The sequence below is a fragment of the Gigantopelta aegis genome, chromosome 9 (assembly GCF_016097555.1).
Source record: "Gigantopelta aegis isolate Gae_Host chromosome 9, Gae_host_genome, whole genome shotgun sequence".
Lineage (NCBI taxonomy): Eukaryota > Metazoa > Mollusca > Gastropoda > Neomphalida > Peltospiridae > Gigantopelta > Gigantopelta aegis.
In genome coordinates this window covers 71542821-71563020 of record NC_054707.1, presented here as the reverse complement: position 1 = coordinate 71563020, position 20200 = coordinate 71542821, and the positions used below count along the sequence as shown (strand labels likewise).

The 20200-nt window shown below is 36.6% G+C and overlaps 2 protein-coding genes across 2 annotated transcripts in view; both read right to left on the bottom strand.

Annotated features, from left to right (window-relative positions):
• The window catches only part of LOC121381743, a 308435-nt gene that overhangs the window by 233109 nt on the left and 55126 nt on the right, over nucleotides 1–20200 (bottom strand). The gene's annotated exons all lie outside the window — the stretch shown is intronic.
• LOC121381740 (snake venom metalloproteinase BaP1-like) overlaps nucleotides 1–20200 on the bottom strand; it is a 39796-nt gene that overhangs the window by 2948 nt on the left and 16648 nt on the right. Inside the window, exons 3-11 of the mRNA XM_041511087.1 lie at nucleotides 16820–17043; nucleotides 16421–16507; nucleotides 15853–15994; nucleotides 15388–15541; nucleotides 13524–13620; nucleotides 11978–12055; nucleotides 11359–11507; nucleotides 10270–10322; nucleotides 9374–9485 (exon numbers count right to left, since the gene is read on the bottom strand). Coding sequence (XP_041367021.1) covers nucleotides 9374–9485; nucleotides 10270–10322; nucleotides 11359–11507; nucleotides 11978–12055; nucleotides 13524–13620; nucleotides 15388–15541; nucleotides 15853–15994; nucleotides 16421–16507; nucleotides 16820–17043 — 1096 coding nt within the window. The remainder of the gene's footprint in view (nucleotides 1–9373; nucleotides 9486–10269; nucleotides 10323–11358; nucleotides 11508–11977; nucleotides 12056–13523; nucleotides 13621–15387; nucleotides 15542–15852; nucleotides 15995–16420; nucleotides 16508–16819; nucleotides 17044–20200) is intronic.

Below are 20200 nucleotides of genomic sequence, written 5' to 3'. Positions count from 1 at the left end.
TTAATCATCAGCTATTGGATGCCAAACATTTGATAATCTGAACATATTGTCTTAGAGAGGAAACCCGCTACATGTTTTCCATTAGTAGCAAGGGATTTTTTATATGTCCCATCCCACAAACAGAATAGCACATACCACGACCTTATATATATACCAGTCGTGTGGTACTGGCTGGAACAAGAAATAGCCGGAAGGCGATCGATCCCAGATTGACAGTGAATCAAGCGAGCGCTTTAGATCTCACTACACAGTTCACTTCCGGGTAAGAGTTCGTTGTTCATGGTCCACTATAGTTCCTAATTGTGACACATGTTATGGTTCACATATTCACTTCCAGGAATTGGGGTATGTCACGGGGATCCTATAATACCCGTAACTGAATAAAACACGATTATCCAAATATCTCTTCTAACTGTATATCTATTAGATCTCTCTGTATCGGGCAGAAACGCTGCCAGGGGAACTTAATTAATAAAGGAATTACAACTCTATTCTTAACTGGTTAATTTTTAATTAACCCTTAAATACTCAGTCAGTAACCTTGTAATACAGAATTAATACTGATACATATCACAATAAAGACAATAACCTACAGTTTACCTAGGTCCTCTAGGATGACCGGCTAAGCTTTATCATACCACATACTCGTATAAATATATTAGAACAGTGAAGCCTACAATTTACTTCGTCAGATTACCGGAGACACTGTCTAAAGAATATTGGTATAATACAGTATTAAAATATTTAAAGTCACATCAATCACATCAAGGTTATACAACAGAGCAGAAAAATATATTTACCAGTCCGGTCGGACACGTTCTCCTGGAGCCTTCCAAATATTTCTCCCCGATATATCTAAAATCTTATCTATTTATTCAAAAATCTCAGAGACAGCGAATATCGCCTGGGGGCACAACGCGGTACCTCACCTATCATGTGATATTGCCACAACTCCCAGAGACGGTATTTTTTTTCTTAGATGGCCAGACTTACTGTCACCTAGTTCGCCAGAAATACCCCGGTCGTAAACCGCACTACCGGAGTTATTACGTAACTACTGGCCACATGGCCTCCACACCTGGTCTAAGTTTGTATTAGGGGGTACGGTCGCGTGGAGGTATTACGTAACCAAGCTGCAGACGACCCTCTAAAACAATTAACATCGCCACAGGCGAAAAGATAAGAGCATGTTCCGTCACAGGGTAGAATTTAAATAATATATATATTTAATGGTAAGCCATGTCTGTATTTTGCCCTTTTTATTTTGTAATATTGTGCATTGACTTTTGGGACATGGGTGTATAGCGCAATAGACAGCCGGAATGAATCGGTTAATGAATCACCTGTTCGGACCAGTGCAATCGGAATACATGTCCGTAGGAACAGATGTCTGCCCGGACTTAATCTCCTAGGAGTACATGTTCGTAGGAACAGATGTCTGCCCGGACTTAATCTCCTAGGAGTACATGTTCGTAGGAACAGATGTCTGCCCGGACTTAATCTCCTAGGAATGTAGGAATGCAAGTCCCAGGACTTACGTTCCTTGAGAATACTAGTCTGACTGCTAGGATATCAAGTCCGGGCCGGACTTGCATTCCTGGACAATCAAAATATAAGTCCGGTAGTACACATACAAAATAAATTATAATCTAAACAAAACAAAAAGCAGTTTCCTTTCTGGTTTATTTATTTAACTTAGGATGCTGGCGCCTCTCGTTATTTAAATATACTAAAAGGCAAAAGTTATTTTGACATGGATTGTTTGGAGTAATAAATTTATGAATGGATTTATGGGTGTAAACCAGAGAAAATGTGCATGAAACAGCTCGAAGAAATGCAACCAACTAGTTGTTGCAGCAATTGCATACTTTGTGCAAGAAACATGAAATATTCAGGAAAAATCCTATCCAGTGTTCACCATAAAAGTCATAGGGATGCTTGAATCTGGGACCTTGCAGCGTGACGTCGCACGTCAATTCAACGTCCACAGAAACACCATATGGCACTTATGGCAACGATATCAACAAAACAACGAGGTCAGGGACCGTCCCCGTAGCGGCCGACAACCCGTGACAACCCCTCACCAAGACACATGGATCCGAACCACGCATCTGCGAAACAGGTTCCAGCCAGCAACCCTCACAGCCCGTACCATCCATGGCAACAGAGGTGTATCAGAGAGGACAGTCCGATGACGTCTACGCATCTACGGCATCCGTGTTTCCTTCTCCACAGATCTGACAGCAGGACACGTGTCTACAGACGTCAAGGTGAACGTTACGTCACGCAATGTGTTCTTGAAGGGGATCGTTTTGGAGGTGGTGGCATTATGATATGGGATGGAATTATAGCCACAGGCCAGACCCAGATGGTTGTGATTGAAGGCAATTTGAATACTGTGAGGTACCAAGATGAAATTATTAACAAATATGTTACCGTTTTTGCAACAGAACGGCCCCGGGATGACATTACAACAGGATGACATTACAACACGATAACGCCAGACCACACATTGCTAGAGTTGTGCAGCAGTATCTGAATCAGAACAATGTTGATGAGCAACCCTGGCCTGCCAGGTCCCCGGATTTGTCACCAATCGAACATGTCTGGGATGAAATGGAGCGACGCTTGCGACGTTTTGCAAATCCTCCAACAACACTGCAGGAACTCCGGCTGATCCTTTCTCAGATCTGGAATGGCAATCCCAGGAACTTTGTCCAGCGTTTAGTGGCCTCAATGAGACGACGGTGCCAGGCCTGTATGAATGCTCAAGGTGGACACACTCGCTACTGACTGTGTGGACTTCGCTTTGGGTCCCATCTAGCGACTATTGCTCGTTTCCATACATTCGGACATTTCACTTTCCATGTTATAACGTTTCATACACGGCAGTAAAAACTTATCATCAATTATCTTTGTCTTTTGTGTGTAACAATAATTTTTGCCTTTCAGTATACTTTGTATTTATTCCAATATTTTCCATTTATATCCTTTTCAAGAGTATATACACATTTTGTTGACCTTATTACATGAGCAGAACCAAGGTCTTTACTCATTGCGTGTTGTTCCAACTAATAAATGCTTAAACATTTAAAAGTAATGTTTAAAAACTCGAAAACATTTTCCATAATTGGAAGCATGTTACATGTATTAGTACTCGCAAACACATGTAAGTTTAACTTGCCCATATGATACACCAACAAAATTATCTGTTAGACATTGTGTACTGGTATTTGATAATAATAACTCAACTATAAAAATGTGGTATTTGCGTTATATAAATTTTCTTGTTATTATATAACGCGTGTACATAGGTTGTGGGGTGGAGTGGGGTGGGGTGGGGTGGCGCCAATCTAATTAACATTAGCTCCACTATTACATATGGATCTAACAGCAGCCAGTTGGAGCTCATGTCCACCAATCAAAACCTTACTTGCAGAATCATGCCAGTGATTTAAAAATAATTTGAAAACATTCCGAATTATCCTGAGGGTATACGACATGTTTCGTGTGAATTACGAATGCCTTAAAACATGTTTTATTTGATAAAATAAATAATTTGTAATGTGAAACTGAAGACTGGTTTAATTTTAACCCATCCCGTACGTATTGACTGTACTGCGGCCACTAAAATAGACTCGCCCGATATTTTTAGAATTTGTATGCTCCCAAATAACGTTATAAAAGGCTAAGTGTGATTGGTCAATATTTAAATTATTATTTACAAACAAAATGTTACCTGGACATTGGAGACTACGCAGTGTTGTTAGCAATCTGATTAAAATTAGTTCTACTGGTCTAAATAAGGCATTCGTAATTCACATGAAACATATCGTATACCCTCAGGATAATTCGGAATGTTTTAAAATTATTTTCAAATCACTGGCATGATTCTGGAAGTAAGGTTTTGATTGGTGGACATGAACTCCAACTGGCTGCTGTTAGATCCACATGTAATAGTGGAGCTAATTTTAATTAGATTTGGGTGGCGTGGTCTAAACATCCCTCTTCAAAGCAAATTTCTACTTGCCACAGTCTAGGCCTTCCCCTGCATAACTTACTAAACATGTGCCTGCTTTGTCAATTGTTCTCATTTTCAAACATTAATTTGGTCTAAGATATTACATGTCAGACTCTGGGCTCTGTGATATCTTAGTCCGAACCAACCATATCATCGATAAAAAAGATGTTAAATGGTTTTCATTAAGGTTTATCAATTAATAGAAATACCAATGACTAAGAGTGGGTTTTAACAGCTCAAGGGGCACTGACTAAAACAAAACAGTAACCCCTGAACAATTATTATACTGTCAATAATATGCATACACAATTTACACAGATACTTTTAAACAGACTAACTACTCATGACACTTTTACACTTGACAGTTTTGGTCACAATTGGCATTCAGACTCACTTTGTTTTGTTTTTTTTTTTTTTTTTTCTTAGTTTTTTTTTTTTTGGGGGGGGGGGGGCGGGACGTAGTCCAATGGTAAAACGCTCGCTTGATACGCGGTCTGTTTAGGATCGATCCCTGTTTGTGGCTCCATTTGGCTATTTCTCGTTCCAACTAGTGCTCCACAACTGGTGTAACAAAGGTTGTGGTATGTACTATCCTGTCTGTGGGATGTTGCATATAAAAGATCCCCTGCTACTGCTGCTAATCGAAAAGAGTAGCCCATGAAGTAGTGACAGCGGATTTTCTCTCTCTAACTCGTCTCTTATGCTTATGATGGTCAAGACTGTCATAAGGCAGTCAGTGATAAATAATTCCAAGTGTTTTGATGCTATTTGTAATTGTTCATCTATGAAGGGGCGGGATTTAGCTCAGTCGGTTGAGTTCTCGCTTGGGGTGCTTGCGTCGCAGGATCGAACCACGTCTGTGGATCCATTCAGCTGATTGGGTTTTTTCTCGTTCCAATCAGTGCACCACAACTGGACAAAGGCCGTGGTATGTGTTTTCCTGTCTGTGGGAAAGTGAATATAAAAGCTCCCTTGCTGCATTAGAAAAAAATGTAGCGGGTTTGCTCTGATGACTACGAGTCAGAATTACCAAATGTTTTAACAAAAAACAAACTTTGTTCACCTATAAAAGGCAATTTTTCATGCGTTTTATATTGTAGTAACTGGTTATTATAGTACTAGTTATTGCCGTAGTACTAACTATTAGAACTAAGTACAGTTTTCAAAGTTTTATTTCAGTGATTTTCATGAATCATATACATGTAATAACCAAAATATCGGAAATAAAATTCCAGCGGACTATGAGTACCAGGAAAGAAATTCCCACGGACTTAAATTCCTAGGAATACAAGTCCCACAGACTAGGAATCTGAGTAATGGAAGTCCCACAGACTAGCAATCCAAGGAATGGAAGTCCGATCGGACGAAGATCAAGAGAATCACAATTAATCGGATTGTGATTTACAGTCAAAATAGAAACTTATAATACACATTAAAAATTATCTTGGTGTATATAAAAATTGGCTTTTGCTGTTTGCCAAATGTTAATTTGTTTATGGAGTTACCAGTTTTCATATATCTTTTAAAAACAATTTTGGGCTCCATATATTTTTTTTATATTTCTTCTTGTTGAACACATGGACATATAACCCACTTTATAACTGTAGTTGCATTATATATTTTTGAAAAAAGTAAGATACTCGTCCTACATCAATATGCTAACAAAAATGTAAGACGATTACAAACACTCACTCACATGTTTGATCCACAAGTCTATGACGTAAAAAAATAATTAAGTTGATTCTCAAACTTATTAATTTTTTTTTTTAAATGACTCTGAGATTTGAACCCAAAAACATTTTAAAAGAATGATTCAATCATACACCTGTCCATCAGCCTACGAGGAAAGGCTGCCAAAACCTTACTTTTTCCTCGTGTCTTTCTGGCAGCTCGTGCAAATTTCGAGTATAACGAACGGACATCAAATCTGCCGGGCTAGTATTTGTGTCACTGTTGTAGAACGACTTTAAGTCCGGTAGGAATACAAGTCCAAGAAAACAAACAACTTAAAAATAAACCAGGTATGAAAGTCCGGGTAGGACTATGGTTCGTAAGCTATGGGGGTTCCCACGGACCTGCGTTCCTTTTACACCGGTACTACAACCAGATGCGGTCACATAGCAAAACACTGAGACGGAAATATTCTCAATTTTCGAGTAAACTTAAATGCTTATATAATGTTGTTAGTGCCACCGAGACCGCGTTCTATTGGCAATCTTCATTTGATGTTGGGCAATTTAACATGGATTTCAATGGCAGATGACATCTGTGTAGTGAGACCATATCACTGGGCTACGTACGCCGCCTCCCTCTCTCCACCCCTGCCCCATGCTTTCTTGGAACAAGACCCTGAAAGTGGCTTAGATTGTAAATAAGATCTAACAGAAATTAAGAATGTCACGCCAGGGAAGGAAAATAAAACTTGATAATCTATTTAAATCATTGAATATTAAAAATAAAACTTGATAATCTATTTAAATCATTGAATATTAAAAATAAAACTTGATAATCTATTTAAATCATTGAATATTAAAAATAAAACTTGATAATCTATTTAAATCATTGAATATTAAAAATATACTAGACACAACTTTAATATTCAAACACAACTACATTGTTTTTCATTCGATTGGAACTTATCTTTCAAGCGGCATATTCGCAAAACCTCATCTGAGGTAGGGTTTTTTTGGTGTGGAGTTTTACGAAATCTGCCGACGTATTCCGAATGCGAAGCGGGATCTAGCTCAGTCGGTAAAGCGCCAACCTGAGATGCTTGCGTCGTTGTATCAAACCACCCCAGTGGACGCGTTCTCTGATTTGGTTTTTCCCCGTCCCAACCAGTACACCACGACTGCTATATCAAAAGTCCTGTTTGTGGGTGGGCTTAAGGAAAACAAACTTTAACGTTTGTTTCAAATGCATCGAATACCTCACAATATGTTCGGCATTTGAGATATGAATGGATGAAAGGCCATTTGAAAGCTAGAGTTATCTGTAGTGAATTTTAAAAAATGTAACAATAATCTTGTCTTAAATATACACCCTAAAGGCTTATATAGATTGGATGCGGCGCGTGCTTGCGGTCCGGGTTAAAACAAAATCAAAATACACCAATGAGAGCGTCTAGAAAGGATGCGTGCAATGCGTGAAGCTATGCTTCCATTAATGCGGCTGTGGTCCGCGTGTGTCCGATTGCGGAGCGGACGCTTGCGTGTGTTGTGTTTCAATTAATGTGGCTACTGCCTGCGATTAGTCTAGTTATGACATCCTTGATGCAACAACTGTAACAGCACTTATTGTTAGAACAAGAGCGTATTATGATAGTCCTATATATAGTCCTATCACATACTTTACATTTATCATATAATATCTTACATTTTCAGTGCAATCAAAGTATGTGATATTTTTCAGACCACATACTTTAAAAATGTGATAACTTTGAAATTAGATGTAAATTAATCGAGGTCACGGCACTAGGTTTATTGACATTTAAGCAAACGTGCTAGGGTGACCCTATAAATGACGTATGCATTCATAGTCATCACATTTTATTTTGATATAAGGACATCCAAAATGACGTCATTCGAATTTGACGTGATTTCCATTCAAAAAGACACCGCGCCACATATTCTTACGTCATTTGAATATCTAGTAACGACGGATTGGAATTGTAGTTGCGTGTACAGTTAACAAAAACAAGTTGTATTAAGCTTGAGGTTATATGATAAAGATATTATTACCCTCGTGTATTTCGGTTTCGTCAATATCTCATATATTAGGAATAAAAATAATGTATTATGCTCGTCAGAGGCTCGCATAATACTATTTTTATTCCTAATATATGATATTGACGATACCGAAAAACACTCTGGTAATAACTCTCTCTCTCTCTCTCTCTCTCTCTCTCTCTCTCTCTCTCTCTCTCTCTCTCTCTCTCTCTCTCTCTCTCTCTCTCTCTCTCTCACGCACGCACGCACGCACGAAGCAATGAGTGAAAATATGTTTTTCACACATCACATCATGAAATGGTCTATTTATTATATACATATTTCCTAATTTTTGACAATATCTTTCGCTCTTTGGTAATATCTTTCACTTATCCTATCGAAAACACGTAACGTCATGATATATTTCTTCCTATGGAACTTTGCCAGAAAATTTACTTTACCATAGACTTTTAAAAAGAAATTTGATTAAAATTTATCTTTATTAACATTTATTTAACAATACTGCGGTGAAAACATACCTGACAAAGCGATCATCTAAAAACTCCCACAAAAACAAAACGAGTCGAACGCTGTTAAATTCTTACACTTAAACTCGATGACACTACATTGTGTCATCATTATTTAGCTTCGTATTCAATTTGTTTTATATATTTTATCGTAATTGCACTTCGTATCCCGTTTTTATAGGTACAGTTGTTTAAATTACATTTTTTATTTTTCAAATACGATCAGATGCATTGGTAATCATTAAACCGGCCTCGGTGGCGTCGTGGCAGGCCATCGGTCTACAGGCTGGTAGGTACTGGGTTCGTATCCCAGTCGAGGCATGGGATTTTTAATCGAGATACCGACTCCAAACCCTGAGTGAGTGCTCCGCAAAGCTCAATGGGTAGGTGTAAACCACTTGCACCGACCAGTGATCCATAACTGGTTCAACAAAGGCCATGGTTTGTGCTATCCTGCCTGTGGGAAGCGCAAATAAAAGATCCCTTGCTGCCTGTCGTAAAAAAGAGTAGCCTATGTGGCGACAGCGGGTTTCCTCTAAAAACAGTGTCAGAATGACCATATGTTTGACGTCCAATAGCCGATGATAAGATTAAAAATCAATGTGCTCTAGCGGCGTCGTTAAATAAAACAAACTTTACTTTTTTGGTAATCATTAAATTTAAATACGAAGAACCGAGACAAAGGGAGATAATTTAATCGTGCACTTTTACAAAAAAGTAAATACGACTTCTATATTTTCACAGTAGCTAAAATACAGTGAAAATATGACTTTTCACCGGATATGACTTTTATGGTTTTCGTAGATCTATATATTTCATTGCTATGTATATAATATAATATAATATAATATAATATAATATATATATATATATATATATATATATATATATATATAGACACACACACGTACTAGTATATATAAGTGTGACAACATTTTACAAGCTATAAAATAAAACAGAATAAATAATTTAACAATATTAGAATACTACTACTGGTAATAACAGTAATATTAATCATGTATGGTGTATATGCCCAAAACGCAAGTCGCAAACGCATGAGACGCAACAGTCGGACCGCACGCACGCGCCCCGTCCACTCTATATTTGTCTTAACTGACCTGTGTCCAAGTTCATGAACCGCAGTCAGTATCCGCTGAAATCCTCTGCCATCCTCGATTACTGAAGTGCTTCGTCCTGACGGTTTGCACATTGTAGACAAGTAAGCGATTCCTAAGGAGTAAAAGAAATGAAATATAGATTCTCCGCAAAGAGCTGGTCAATTTGTATACCCAGAAGCCATTAGCACATTAGTTTTTTTGAAATCAGCTTTATTCGAATTTTATTTACTGGACTTTCTCATTTCAGTGTATATATCCAAATAGTTGACTGATTCTCACCTGGCACTGCAATTAAATATTAAAATATAAGATAACTTCTGGGGATATAGTTTTAAAAAGGGATCACTGCATCGTACCGTGTTAGACGCTTACAATAACGTGAATATCTTTCACTTTTTTCTATAAGAAACAAACCTTCTGATTATAATACATGGAGTTGAATTTACTGTATTTTAGCACTATACCGCAGTCACATGTACACCAATAGGTGTATGGAGGGATATAGACACAGGCAAACAGACACGGTAAAAATGGGCGATATATATATATATATATATATATATATATATATATATATATATATATATATATATATATATATATATATATGATTTAAGCAGTTGTTTCTTTCTAATGATGAATTGAAACATGAAAAGGAAGTTATTTCTTAAAAATTGTTTTAAATATATATATATACATATATACTGTATACTTGTTTTCTTTTATAATTATGTACATACTGTATATATACTGTATATATATATATACACACACACATATATACATACACATATACATATACACCACACACATATACACAAACACACACACACACACACACACACACATACGTAGGAGGGAGAGAGAGCGAGACAGAGAGAGAGAGAAACACTAACCAATTCTGTTTCTTGCTTTAGTCCCATCAGCAATAATCCTGTACAAATCATACCTAAATGACACACAAATTACATATATTTTAAAATATGGAGACAAACATTGAATACTGACATGTACTAAAGATTCTCTAAACTTTAATAAACTGTACATGAAAATTATATACTAACATAATTTGGAACATAAAATTGATATAACAGGTTTCTAAGTTAATGTTTTTATTTATTGTTTGTTGATTTCGGGGGTTGCAATTTTGAGTAAAATGGAGGAAGTATACCATATGTGATAAATTTCTGATACCAGTGTCTAAGGCAATGGTGTAAAATTTACACAATGTTGCTCACGTTGTCACATATATTAAGTAGCCACCTGTTTTAACAGGTCACCTGTTTATTCTCCTAAATAATCTAACTTGTCCTGTAATAAAGCTACGAACTAAGTATTTTATAGTATATACAGCAGGTGGAAACAAGCAACAAAACCTCATTCCTAGTTCCCAGCCATTTTTGGAATTATTGACACAATTTTAGTTACATTCAACTATGTGGGCTATCTGTGCAGGAACACAATTAAAGATTAAAGGTCATGACCTCGGGCATCGGAAGATGCCAGTAATATATGCATTTGCCTTCGAACCGGAGGGAGGCGGGATTTTAGTTCAATCGGTTGAGTGCTCGCATGAGGTGCTTGATTTGCAGGATTGAACCACCTCAGTGGATCCATTCAGCTGATTGGGCATTTGTCTCGTTCCATCCAGTGCACCACAACTGGTCAAAGGTCGTGGTATGTACTTTCCTGGCTGTGGGAAAGTGCATATAAAAGATCCCAAGCTGCTAATGAAAAAATATAGTGGGTTTCCTCTCTAAGTCTATATGTCTTACTTACCAAATGTTTGACATCCAATAGCCGATGACTAATTAATCAATATGCTCTAGTAGTGTCGTGAAACAAAACAAACAAAATCGAACAGGATTGGGTGGGGGCAATGTGCTACTTTTAGAGATCGGGGCGGGGCAATGTCCACCTGCTCTACCTCTCGCTTCCAACAGCAATAAAAACCTAATTACGCACATTTGTGGCCTTAACCTTACCTTGTAAACAGCATCACGTGATCATTGTCAGGCAGTGACGTGTTAGCAACCCAGGCTTTCAAGTCCTGCAGTGCTGTTAGAGAATTCACCTCACCACCTGATAACGTCATCAGAACACTGTTTTCTGTCCAAGGAGCTTGATCACGAGCCTGTTAATTCATTTTTAAAGAAACAGTCATTTATAGCTTGCAATAAAAAAATATATCATTTGCCTAGTTATTGTTCATTTCCTTATTAAATCGCCGCTAAGCCATTTTGAAAATAAAGGACCGTTTCTAAGCTGTATGTCTATGCTGAGTCATCAAATTAAATCCCATAGACGGCAATAGTAACATGTTTGGCTAAAGCTGACTGTGGAATGTTTCAATCAGCATAAATATAAATACTACAACCCCAAACCCTTAAAGAAACTCAGAATAAAGTAGGGATTAAGCTACTAGGTGTAGACACAACGGGACGCGTCTTTTACTACCGTGGTTTCGCGCAAACAAAAAGGGGAGAAAACATTTGCATATTAAAGTTGTGATCAACTTGAATAGTTTGATTAATATAAAGTGCTGATATGTTAAAGCATGATTAATTTTGAGATATAATTATGTTTCGTTGCACATATACACACCTCTGCTACGACGTAACCCGTCAGTCTAATGACCAGACGTTCATCCAAGCCAGTTATACTCTTGTATCGAAGGTTTACCTGAAGATCAAAGAAAATAGTAAACAGAAGCACCATATAGTAGAAATAAACAGAAGCAAAATTGTGATCCACAAAAACCTACTCTGAAAACACAGTTGTGATGAAAATGTTTTTTATTTTCTTGTTCTTTTTCTTTTCTTCCTTATATCCAATGAGAACAGCATGGTTGATATTAAAAAGAATCTATGACTTACAAATGTTCATACTACAACTTATTATGACCACCTAATAATGGAAATAAACTGTAGTACCAGGGCCGTACCCTCCAGGGGGCAGGGGCGGAGATGCCCCCCCCCCCCCCGAGAATCTCACTTTTTTTTTACTGCAGAAAATAACATTCTAATCTCAGGTTTAATTTGTATAGTGTTCTATTTTCACTCTAAAAAAAAAAAAACCCAATAATAATAATAATATTAATAATAATAAATTGAAAGTAAATTTGAAAAGCAATAAAACGTGTGCTTGCGGTTCAAATAATTAACTGTTATTATATGTGGAATTTTATCGTTTTGTAATTTTATTTAATAAAAATGACAGGTTTTTAAAAATAATTACAAAAATACGATATTTACTGACAAGTGATGCAATTACTGTTATGTCCCTTATCAGAACTCTTGTCCCTTATCAGAACGTAGCGGTGTGCTAAAGCGCTCGCTTGATTCGCGGTCTGTCTGGGATCGATCCCCGTCGGTGGGCCCATTGTGCTATTTCTCGTTCCAGCCAGTGCACCACGACTGGTATATCAAACACCGTGGTACGTGCTATCCTGTGGCATGGTGCATATAAAAGATCCCTTGCTACTAACTGAAAATGTAGTGAGTTCCTCTCTATGACTGTGTCAAAAATGACCATAAATTTGACATCCAATAACCGATGATTACTAAATGTATGTGCTCTAGTGGTGTCGTTAAACAAAGCAAACTTTCTTGCCCTATAACGTACTGATACAAATCAATTCTTTTTGCTAATAACATTAAAAAGTTCTAATTAAATCAATATCTTGTTAAATTGATGTATTTAATGTTGAATTATTAAAATGCAAGTTCAAATGAAATTTTTATTTGAAAAATATAATAATTATATAACGAATTATCAAACATGTTTAGAGTTGCGACCCTTTTTATTAATTTAAAGTACCCACTTAATTTGCAAGAAAACCGCATATTATATAACATGATATTTGATATCATGATATGTCATTAATACGTTGTATAAAAGTAGAAGTTGTTTTTAAAAGAATTAATCGTGAGATGCACAAAAGTACTTGTATTTTGAAACATTTTGTTACATCGGAAACATGACGGGTAACACCATTTGGATTCATTTTATAAATATTTAATTATTTTTAAAATAGATTTTCGCTTTAGTTATGCTTGTGTCGTCTTAAAGAAACACTACTCACGTAAAAATTCACGTTTTAGTTTATTTTGTTTATTTTTTATTGACATGCTACTTAATTTCAAAATACCCCGTTCATGAAGTAGGCGAAATATTCCCGAATGTCTTGAAGTGCATGGACTCTTCTTGTGGCCGCAGCTAACGATGAATCTGTGCGATTATAGTGTCTGAAAATAAATATAATATTATATACATTTAATGTACAACCAAACCTTCTGAAGTGATTTCTACCATTTGGTTCGCACCTGCCTAATGCTAGAGTCAAACTACCAACTGCCAGCACAAAGTTCGTCAACGTTCTACCCTCACGACTTCCTCGACTGTCAAGTTGCTAGTCTGAACGCTTTTACAACTCGATTCTCATTTATAACACATTAGTTGTTAATCTGAGCACACCCGTCGTAAGTCGGGAGTTGGGGAAATTGCAACGCAACCATCGCGTTGGCCAACTGTGTCGTAACAGTTGACAGTCTAAGCCTAGCATTATAGGCTACGATTGTCCAGTTGCTAGTCTGAGCGGTCTTGCAACTGGATTCTTTCAAATATAACACATACGACTGATTGGTTGTTACTTTGAGCGTAACTGTCTAAGTTGGTAGTGGTTGAAATTACAACGTAACTGTCGAGTTGGCATTATTAAACACTAAAACGAAAGGAAAGGAAAGACACCTAAGAACATTTTAAACTTTAGTTATTTGGTGACTTAAGTACGGGCATTGCAACGTTAAAGCTGCAGTGTCTGGTTTCAATCGTATACAATCAAGTTCTAAGTTCAAATACAAGCATAACTGCACTTTTAATTCACTCGCGAGTTGTCGTCATTAACGCACATCGTCAAATGCTTACTAGCCAGTTGGAACAATTCTCGCCATTTTGTAATACCGAGCGGATTCTAGCAGCCACTTCTTAGCAGCCAATTACGCTAGCAGCCAATTTCAGCAGACACGCATGGCGACGTTCTAAACACCGGACTAATACGCCTTTTATAATGTGTGTTGTGGTGTGGTCTATACGACACTAGCTGGACATTCTATATTACCGTAGTACAGAATGATTTTTAAAGTGATACTTCAGATATTATAAAAGTGCTTAATAAAACGGTTAAGTTGTATTTATATGGATATTAGTAACAATAAGACTGAAAATGAGTCTTGGTTGTTATTTTGTTTTTGTGTTGTTTTTATATAAAAATACTCTTTAAAACTCTAAAATTCTTAAGTTGTAGTGAATAATAAAAATTAGCATAACAGTGTGTTTAAAAGTGTAAAATGCAGGTAACAATCGAAAGGCGTACGAGTTCGATGTTTAGATCGTCGACATGAGTGTCTGCTGAAATTGGCTGCTAGCGTAATTGGCTGCTAGTAATTGACTGCTAGAATCCGCTCGGTTTTTATAATGCAACAATAGCCGAACCGTACTATTTTTAGCCCGCCAAAAGTGTCCCACTTTCAAAATACTGGGTTTATTTTTAACTTGGAAAAGCCAGTGTTGTGAAACTAATTCGGAGTGCGGCGTCTTATATGAACCAAACGTAATGGGATTTTCTGTTCTATATGCTTAAATAATAAAAATATTCCAGGGAATGCCGCTTTAAGTCTGTAGAGTGAGAGAGGAAACGAGCTTCAGTCACAAAAGCTTCTACCTAAAAGAACAAATAGCAATGGACAGAACAACGGGATAAAACAGTATGGAATATAACACAACACAACACACAACACAACACAACACAACACAGAAACGTACAGAAAAAATAAACACAGAAAAAAAAAACCCAAATAGAGTACATTATACAAAATAAACCTCGACCCTTACGAAAACATTTTGGCCCTCGGGTTGGAATTGACTTATCAATTCATCACAATGGTGATAGATTCCATTATTCTTTAGTAAAACGGGAACCTTCACTGATACTTAAGCACGTGCACGGTACTTACCTTTGGTAAATTGAGTAGTCAATAACAGTTAGGACATCGATATAGTACTCTGTTGTCGCTCGTTTCTGTCGTGCATGTGTGGAAGGATTTAACAGAAGTATGTCTTCATAGTCGGACTTTGTAACAGTATTTGAAATAATTTCTTCAAATGGAGCTGCAACGTAGATGTTTTGGGAATTGTTATATTTTGTTAATATTTACACAAATCACGCACACAGATATAGAAACAAACAAGCCAATTTCGTCTTTGGTTCTTAAAATACATTTTGCTGGTAGTACAAACCTAAGATATGCTGTCTTAAATTATAACCTAAGGAACAACCAAGCAGGTGGTAATTACTGATTTTGCTTTCAAATTGCTATTATTATACAATATAGCATAATAAAATGAGAAAATATATAAAACAAAGTAATATTCCTCAGGAGTACAGTTTTAGTTTATTTTGAATGAAAAACAAAACATACGTGCTTCTACGTAATCATCTCCGACAGGAACAATCAGCTGTTTTTCTACAATGTATTCTTCTTCATCACGTGGTGTCCCTCTACGGTCACGTGATTTGGGTTCCAGCGTATACTCCTTGCCGTGTAAAGATAAAATCCCTCTCTAGAAATACAAGAATATTTGTTTTAACACCCCGGCATTTCGTTCACTATTTGCCTGGGTACCATACATGTTCTCTCATTGCATCTGCATAACACACACACGTGTATATATTCTGATCGATTCTGAAAGTTGATCGGTTGGAAAACGGATTGTAACCGATGGTTGATGAAGTTCCAATCGATTGTCAACGTTTCTCTCACCAGAAAGTGTCTAACATTATCATCCGCAGATAACAACTTTAACTTTGAATTATTTTAACATGCCCACATACCACTAAGGTTTCAGACAGGTCTCTCCTGAATTCTGTCCCTGGGTAGCCAGGGGCACGACTCTGGACAGAAAACCAGATAATAACTACAGCATTTGAATATTTTTAACGGAATTTGTTCAGAAACTGAATTTTTAGCAACAACAACAACAACGTACCAACTGAAGATGTCGGTTGTTGTCTTCACCGAAACAAGACACGGTCATCGCCGCATCACGGGACTCGTCTTGAAACTGAGCTTCACGCTGAAACACACAACAAGATATCTTACTAAAACATGTTTGTCAAGAAACCAGCATTAAAAAACAACCAACAACAATACAAAACCCACCCAACAACATGTCTGTTATTTAATGCAATCAAATATAATTTCCCAATACATTACTGTTATGAGAGATAGTAGGCCCAATATATATATATATATATATATATATATATATATATATATATATATATATATTCTGAATTCCATATATTTATTAAAAAGTAATTTCCGTATACATTTTATATTCATAACCTCTCAATTCTAACCATTTCACAATGTTAAACTATCAGACCTGGTTATCAATCAGCAGTTCCTTGACGACCGTTTTCCTCTTCTTCGTCCCGACCTCTCTGAACACAAACAGTGGGGCATTGGAATCGACGTCATCGTTTCGGGTCAGTTCGAGAGACACAGTTTCGTTGTCCAGACGTACGGACACACCGATTCTTCTTGGAAGACGACAGCCTCTGCTTTCAGTGATACTCTGTTCGGAGATTTGGATATATGCGATGTCAGCTGAAGGAAACAAATTGAAAACTTAATAATAATAATAATAATAATAATAATAATCGTCGTCATCATCATCATCATCATCATCATCATCATCATCATCATCATCACCATTTTAGTACACCTAGTCAAACCCAGGTGTCCAGAGAGGAGGGCGGGATGTAGCCCAGTGTGAAAGAGCTCGCCTGATTCGCGGTCGGTCTGGGGTCGATTCCCGTCCGTAGGCCCATCTAGCTAGTTCACCACGACTGGTATTTAAAAGGCCGTGGTATGTGGTATGTGCTATCCTATATGTGGGATGGTGCATAAAAACGATCCCTTACCACTAATGGGAACATGTCAGAATTACCAAATTTTTCACATCCAATAGCCGATGATTAATAAATCAATAATCATTAATGGTGTCATTAAACGTTAGTGTCTAAAAAAGCAAACTTGTAAACAAAGAGTGAACAGTTGATATGTAATGTCCTATACCAGACAGCACATATCACAGCCTGTGACATACCAACCGTAAAACACTTATGACTGGAGGGGGTGGGGAGCCAAACTGGCTCTTTCAATGGATTGGATCCTATGACCCATCACTATATTACAGGGTAAAGTCTTGACGTGGAAATTTAAATCGCTAGAATTTAAAGTTGTATTATCGAACCTGCAGTCTTAAAGATGCATAATGGCGGCTTCCTGTCAAAGTTATTTATTAACTTTTGCTTTGTAATATAAACACTAGGGGCCGAGTTTACGAAGTCTGTTTTCCTTAAACGCATGTATTTAAGCATAGTAAATGTGTGTAGTTACACGCGTGTAAAACAGGCTTGGTAAATTCGACCCTACATCTTCATTGACAGGCTACTTGCCAGTTTGTTTGTTTATTTTTATTTTTATTTTATTTATATTATTATTTTATTGTTGTTGTTTTGGGGGGTTTTGATTTTTTGGGGGTACAGTTTTTTGTAAGTTTGTTTGTTTAGTTTTGTTTTGTTGCTGTTTTTTGTTCGTTTTTTTTGGTTGTTTTTTGATTCGCCAATTTCATGAGATATGTTACGACCTGATAAAACAAGTATCTGTGTTTACGGTGTGGAAGCACATTCAATATGCTATATTCTCGAGTTATTTCAGCTCTCTTTTTGTTTGTCTAAAATGATTTTAATACTAAACTAGAATATATGCCATGTTTGTAATGGAGCAAAAGAAATGAACAAGTACTACATGTACCTGTTTGTATACTGTATTGAAACTGGAATGTATACCATGTTTATACATATCATTTAAATTTGCATGTATGCCACGTATGCAACTGAATAAAACAGATATACTGTGGGCTGGAGGCCTTAAAGTTGAATAAACACTTTGGTATTTGTAACAAAATGTAGATACACGCGTGTAACACGTAAACAGGTTTTGTAAATTCGGCCCATAGGTTTTAATGTTGCAACGAGTGTTGGATGTTTCCAAAACCTATAATTATGCTTATTACAGAAGATTTAAGGTAATGGGACGCAAAAATTATTGTGTAAGAATGAACATTGTGCGTAACGTCATAACTTCCTGGTTGGTGAAGGGCGGAGTACCGTTTCGTGCATTACTTCTTTCATTTTTATAAATCGTGCGTGGCAATTTTGACTTGAATGAATTCTTTTATTATTATTATTGCAAGAGATTCTATCTGTGTACTTCAAGTAACATTGGAGAAGGAGTGTTCTATATTCAAGTTCTGAACACGACACTCATCCTGTTTTTTTTTTTTTTTTAAAGAGTAAAGTTTGTTTTATTTAACGACGCCACTAGAGCACATTGATTTTGTTATCTTATCGGCTATTGGACGTCACACATATGGACATTCTGACACTGTTTGTTTTTAGAGGAAACCCGCTATCACCATCTTTGTAACGGGGAAAAAAGAAATGGACACGTGCTACATGTACTTGTGTATATACTGTATTGAACCTTGAATGTATACCATGTTTATACATATTTAAATTTGTATGTATGTCTTGTATGCCATGTATGCCATATATGTCATGTATGCAACTGCGTAAAACAGATGTACCGTGGGCTGGAGACCTTAAAGCTGAATAAACACTTTTATATTTGTAAACCAAGGTAGTTACACGTGTGTAACAGGTGAACAGGTTTTGTAAATTCGGCCTATAGGTATTACAGTTTTAGAGTGTGTGTGTGTGTGTGTGTGTGTGTGTGTGTGTGTGTGTGTGTGTGTGTGTGTGTGTTTGCGTGTGTGTTTGCGTGTGTATCGGGTACTCCCCCAAAACAATAACCGTACTGAATATTAATATAATAGAAAATGTATTGCATATCAATTTAAGACACAGGTCTAGCGATTTAAAGGCAGACGTATATCGAGTTGGCCGAGAGAGAGAGAGAGAGAGAGAGAGAGAGAGAGAGAGAGAGAGAGAGAGAGAGAGAGAGTATAGAAATAGAGAGAAAACGCCGAATAGTCCAGGGAATTATATAAATTTGCATATTGTTTTGCTCAAGTCAGTAAAATGTATTTCCTTTATATTCTTAAGACTATCCAACATTAGAAATCGATTGGTAGCATTTGAAATTCAAAATGCCCATAATTTTAGGGTATATATCGTTACTCCCAGTTAACATAGAAACAAACTTTTTGTGTCTATTTACAGTTTTGAGCTCAATGAACTCACTAATAACATTTTTTTGCTTAGCCATTTGGACATGTCAGCCATCTAGAAATTCAATATTGCAATCATTTAAATATCTTTATATATATTTTTACTCTCAGTTGACCCACAACAACAATTTAGGTATATCTTTACATTTATGAGTTTAGTGAATGAATTAGTATGTGAATGGATTGTTGTCTGACGTAGGCAGCCATCTTGAAATTCAAAATGGCAACTATTTAAATATATTTGTTCATATACAGGTATCTCTACTCCTGGTTCACATAGAAACACAATATGTTTGTATATGTACATGTTTGCACTTATGAATTTATTGGTGACATTTTTATAGTCGTCCAATAATGATAACCATCTTGAAATTAAAAATGGCCACCATTTCAGTGTATTTTTTGTATATCTTAAATCCCGCTTGACGTAGAAGCACAATTATTTATGTCTGTGTATATTTCTAGGACCATTGAATTAATTGTTGACATTTTTATAACCATCCTCCA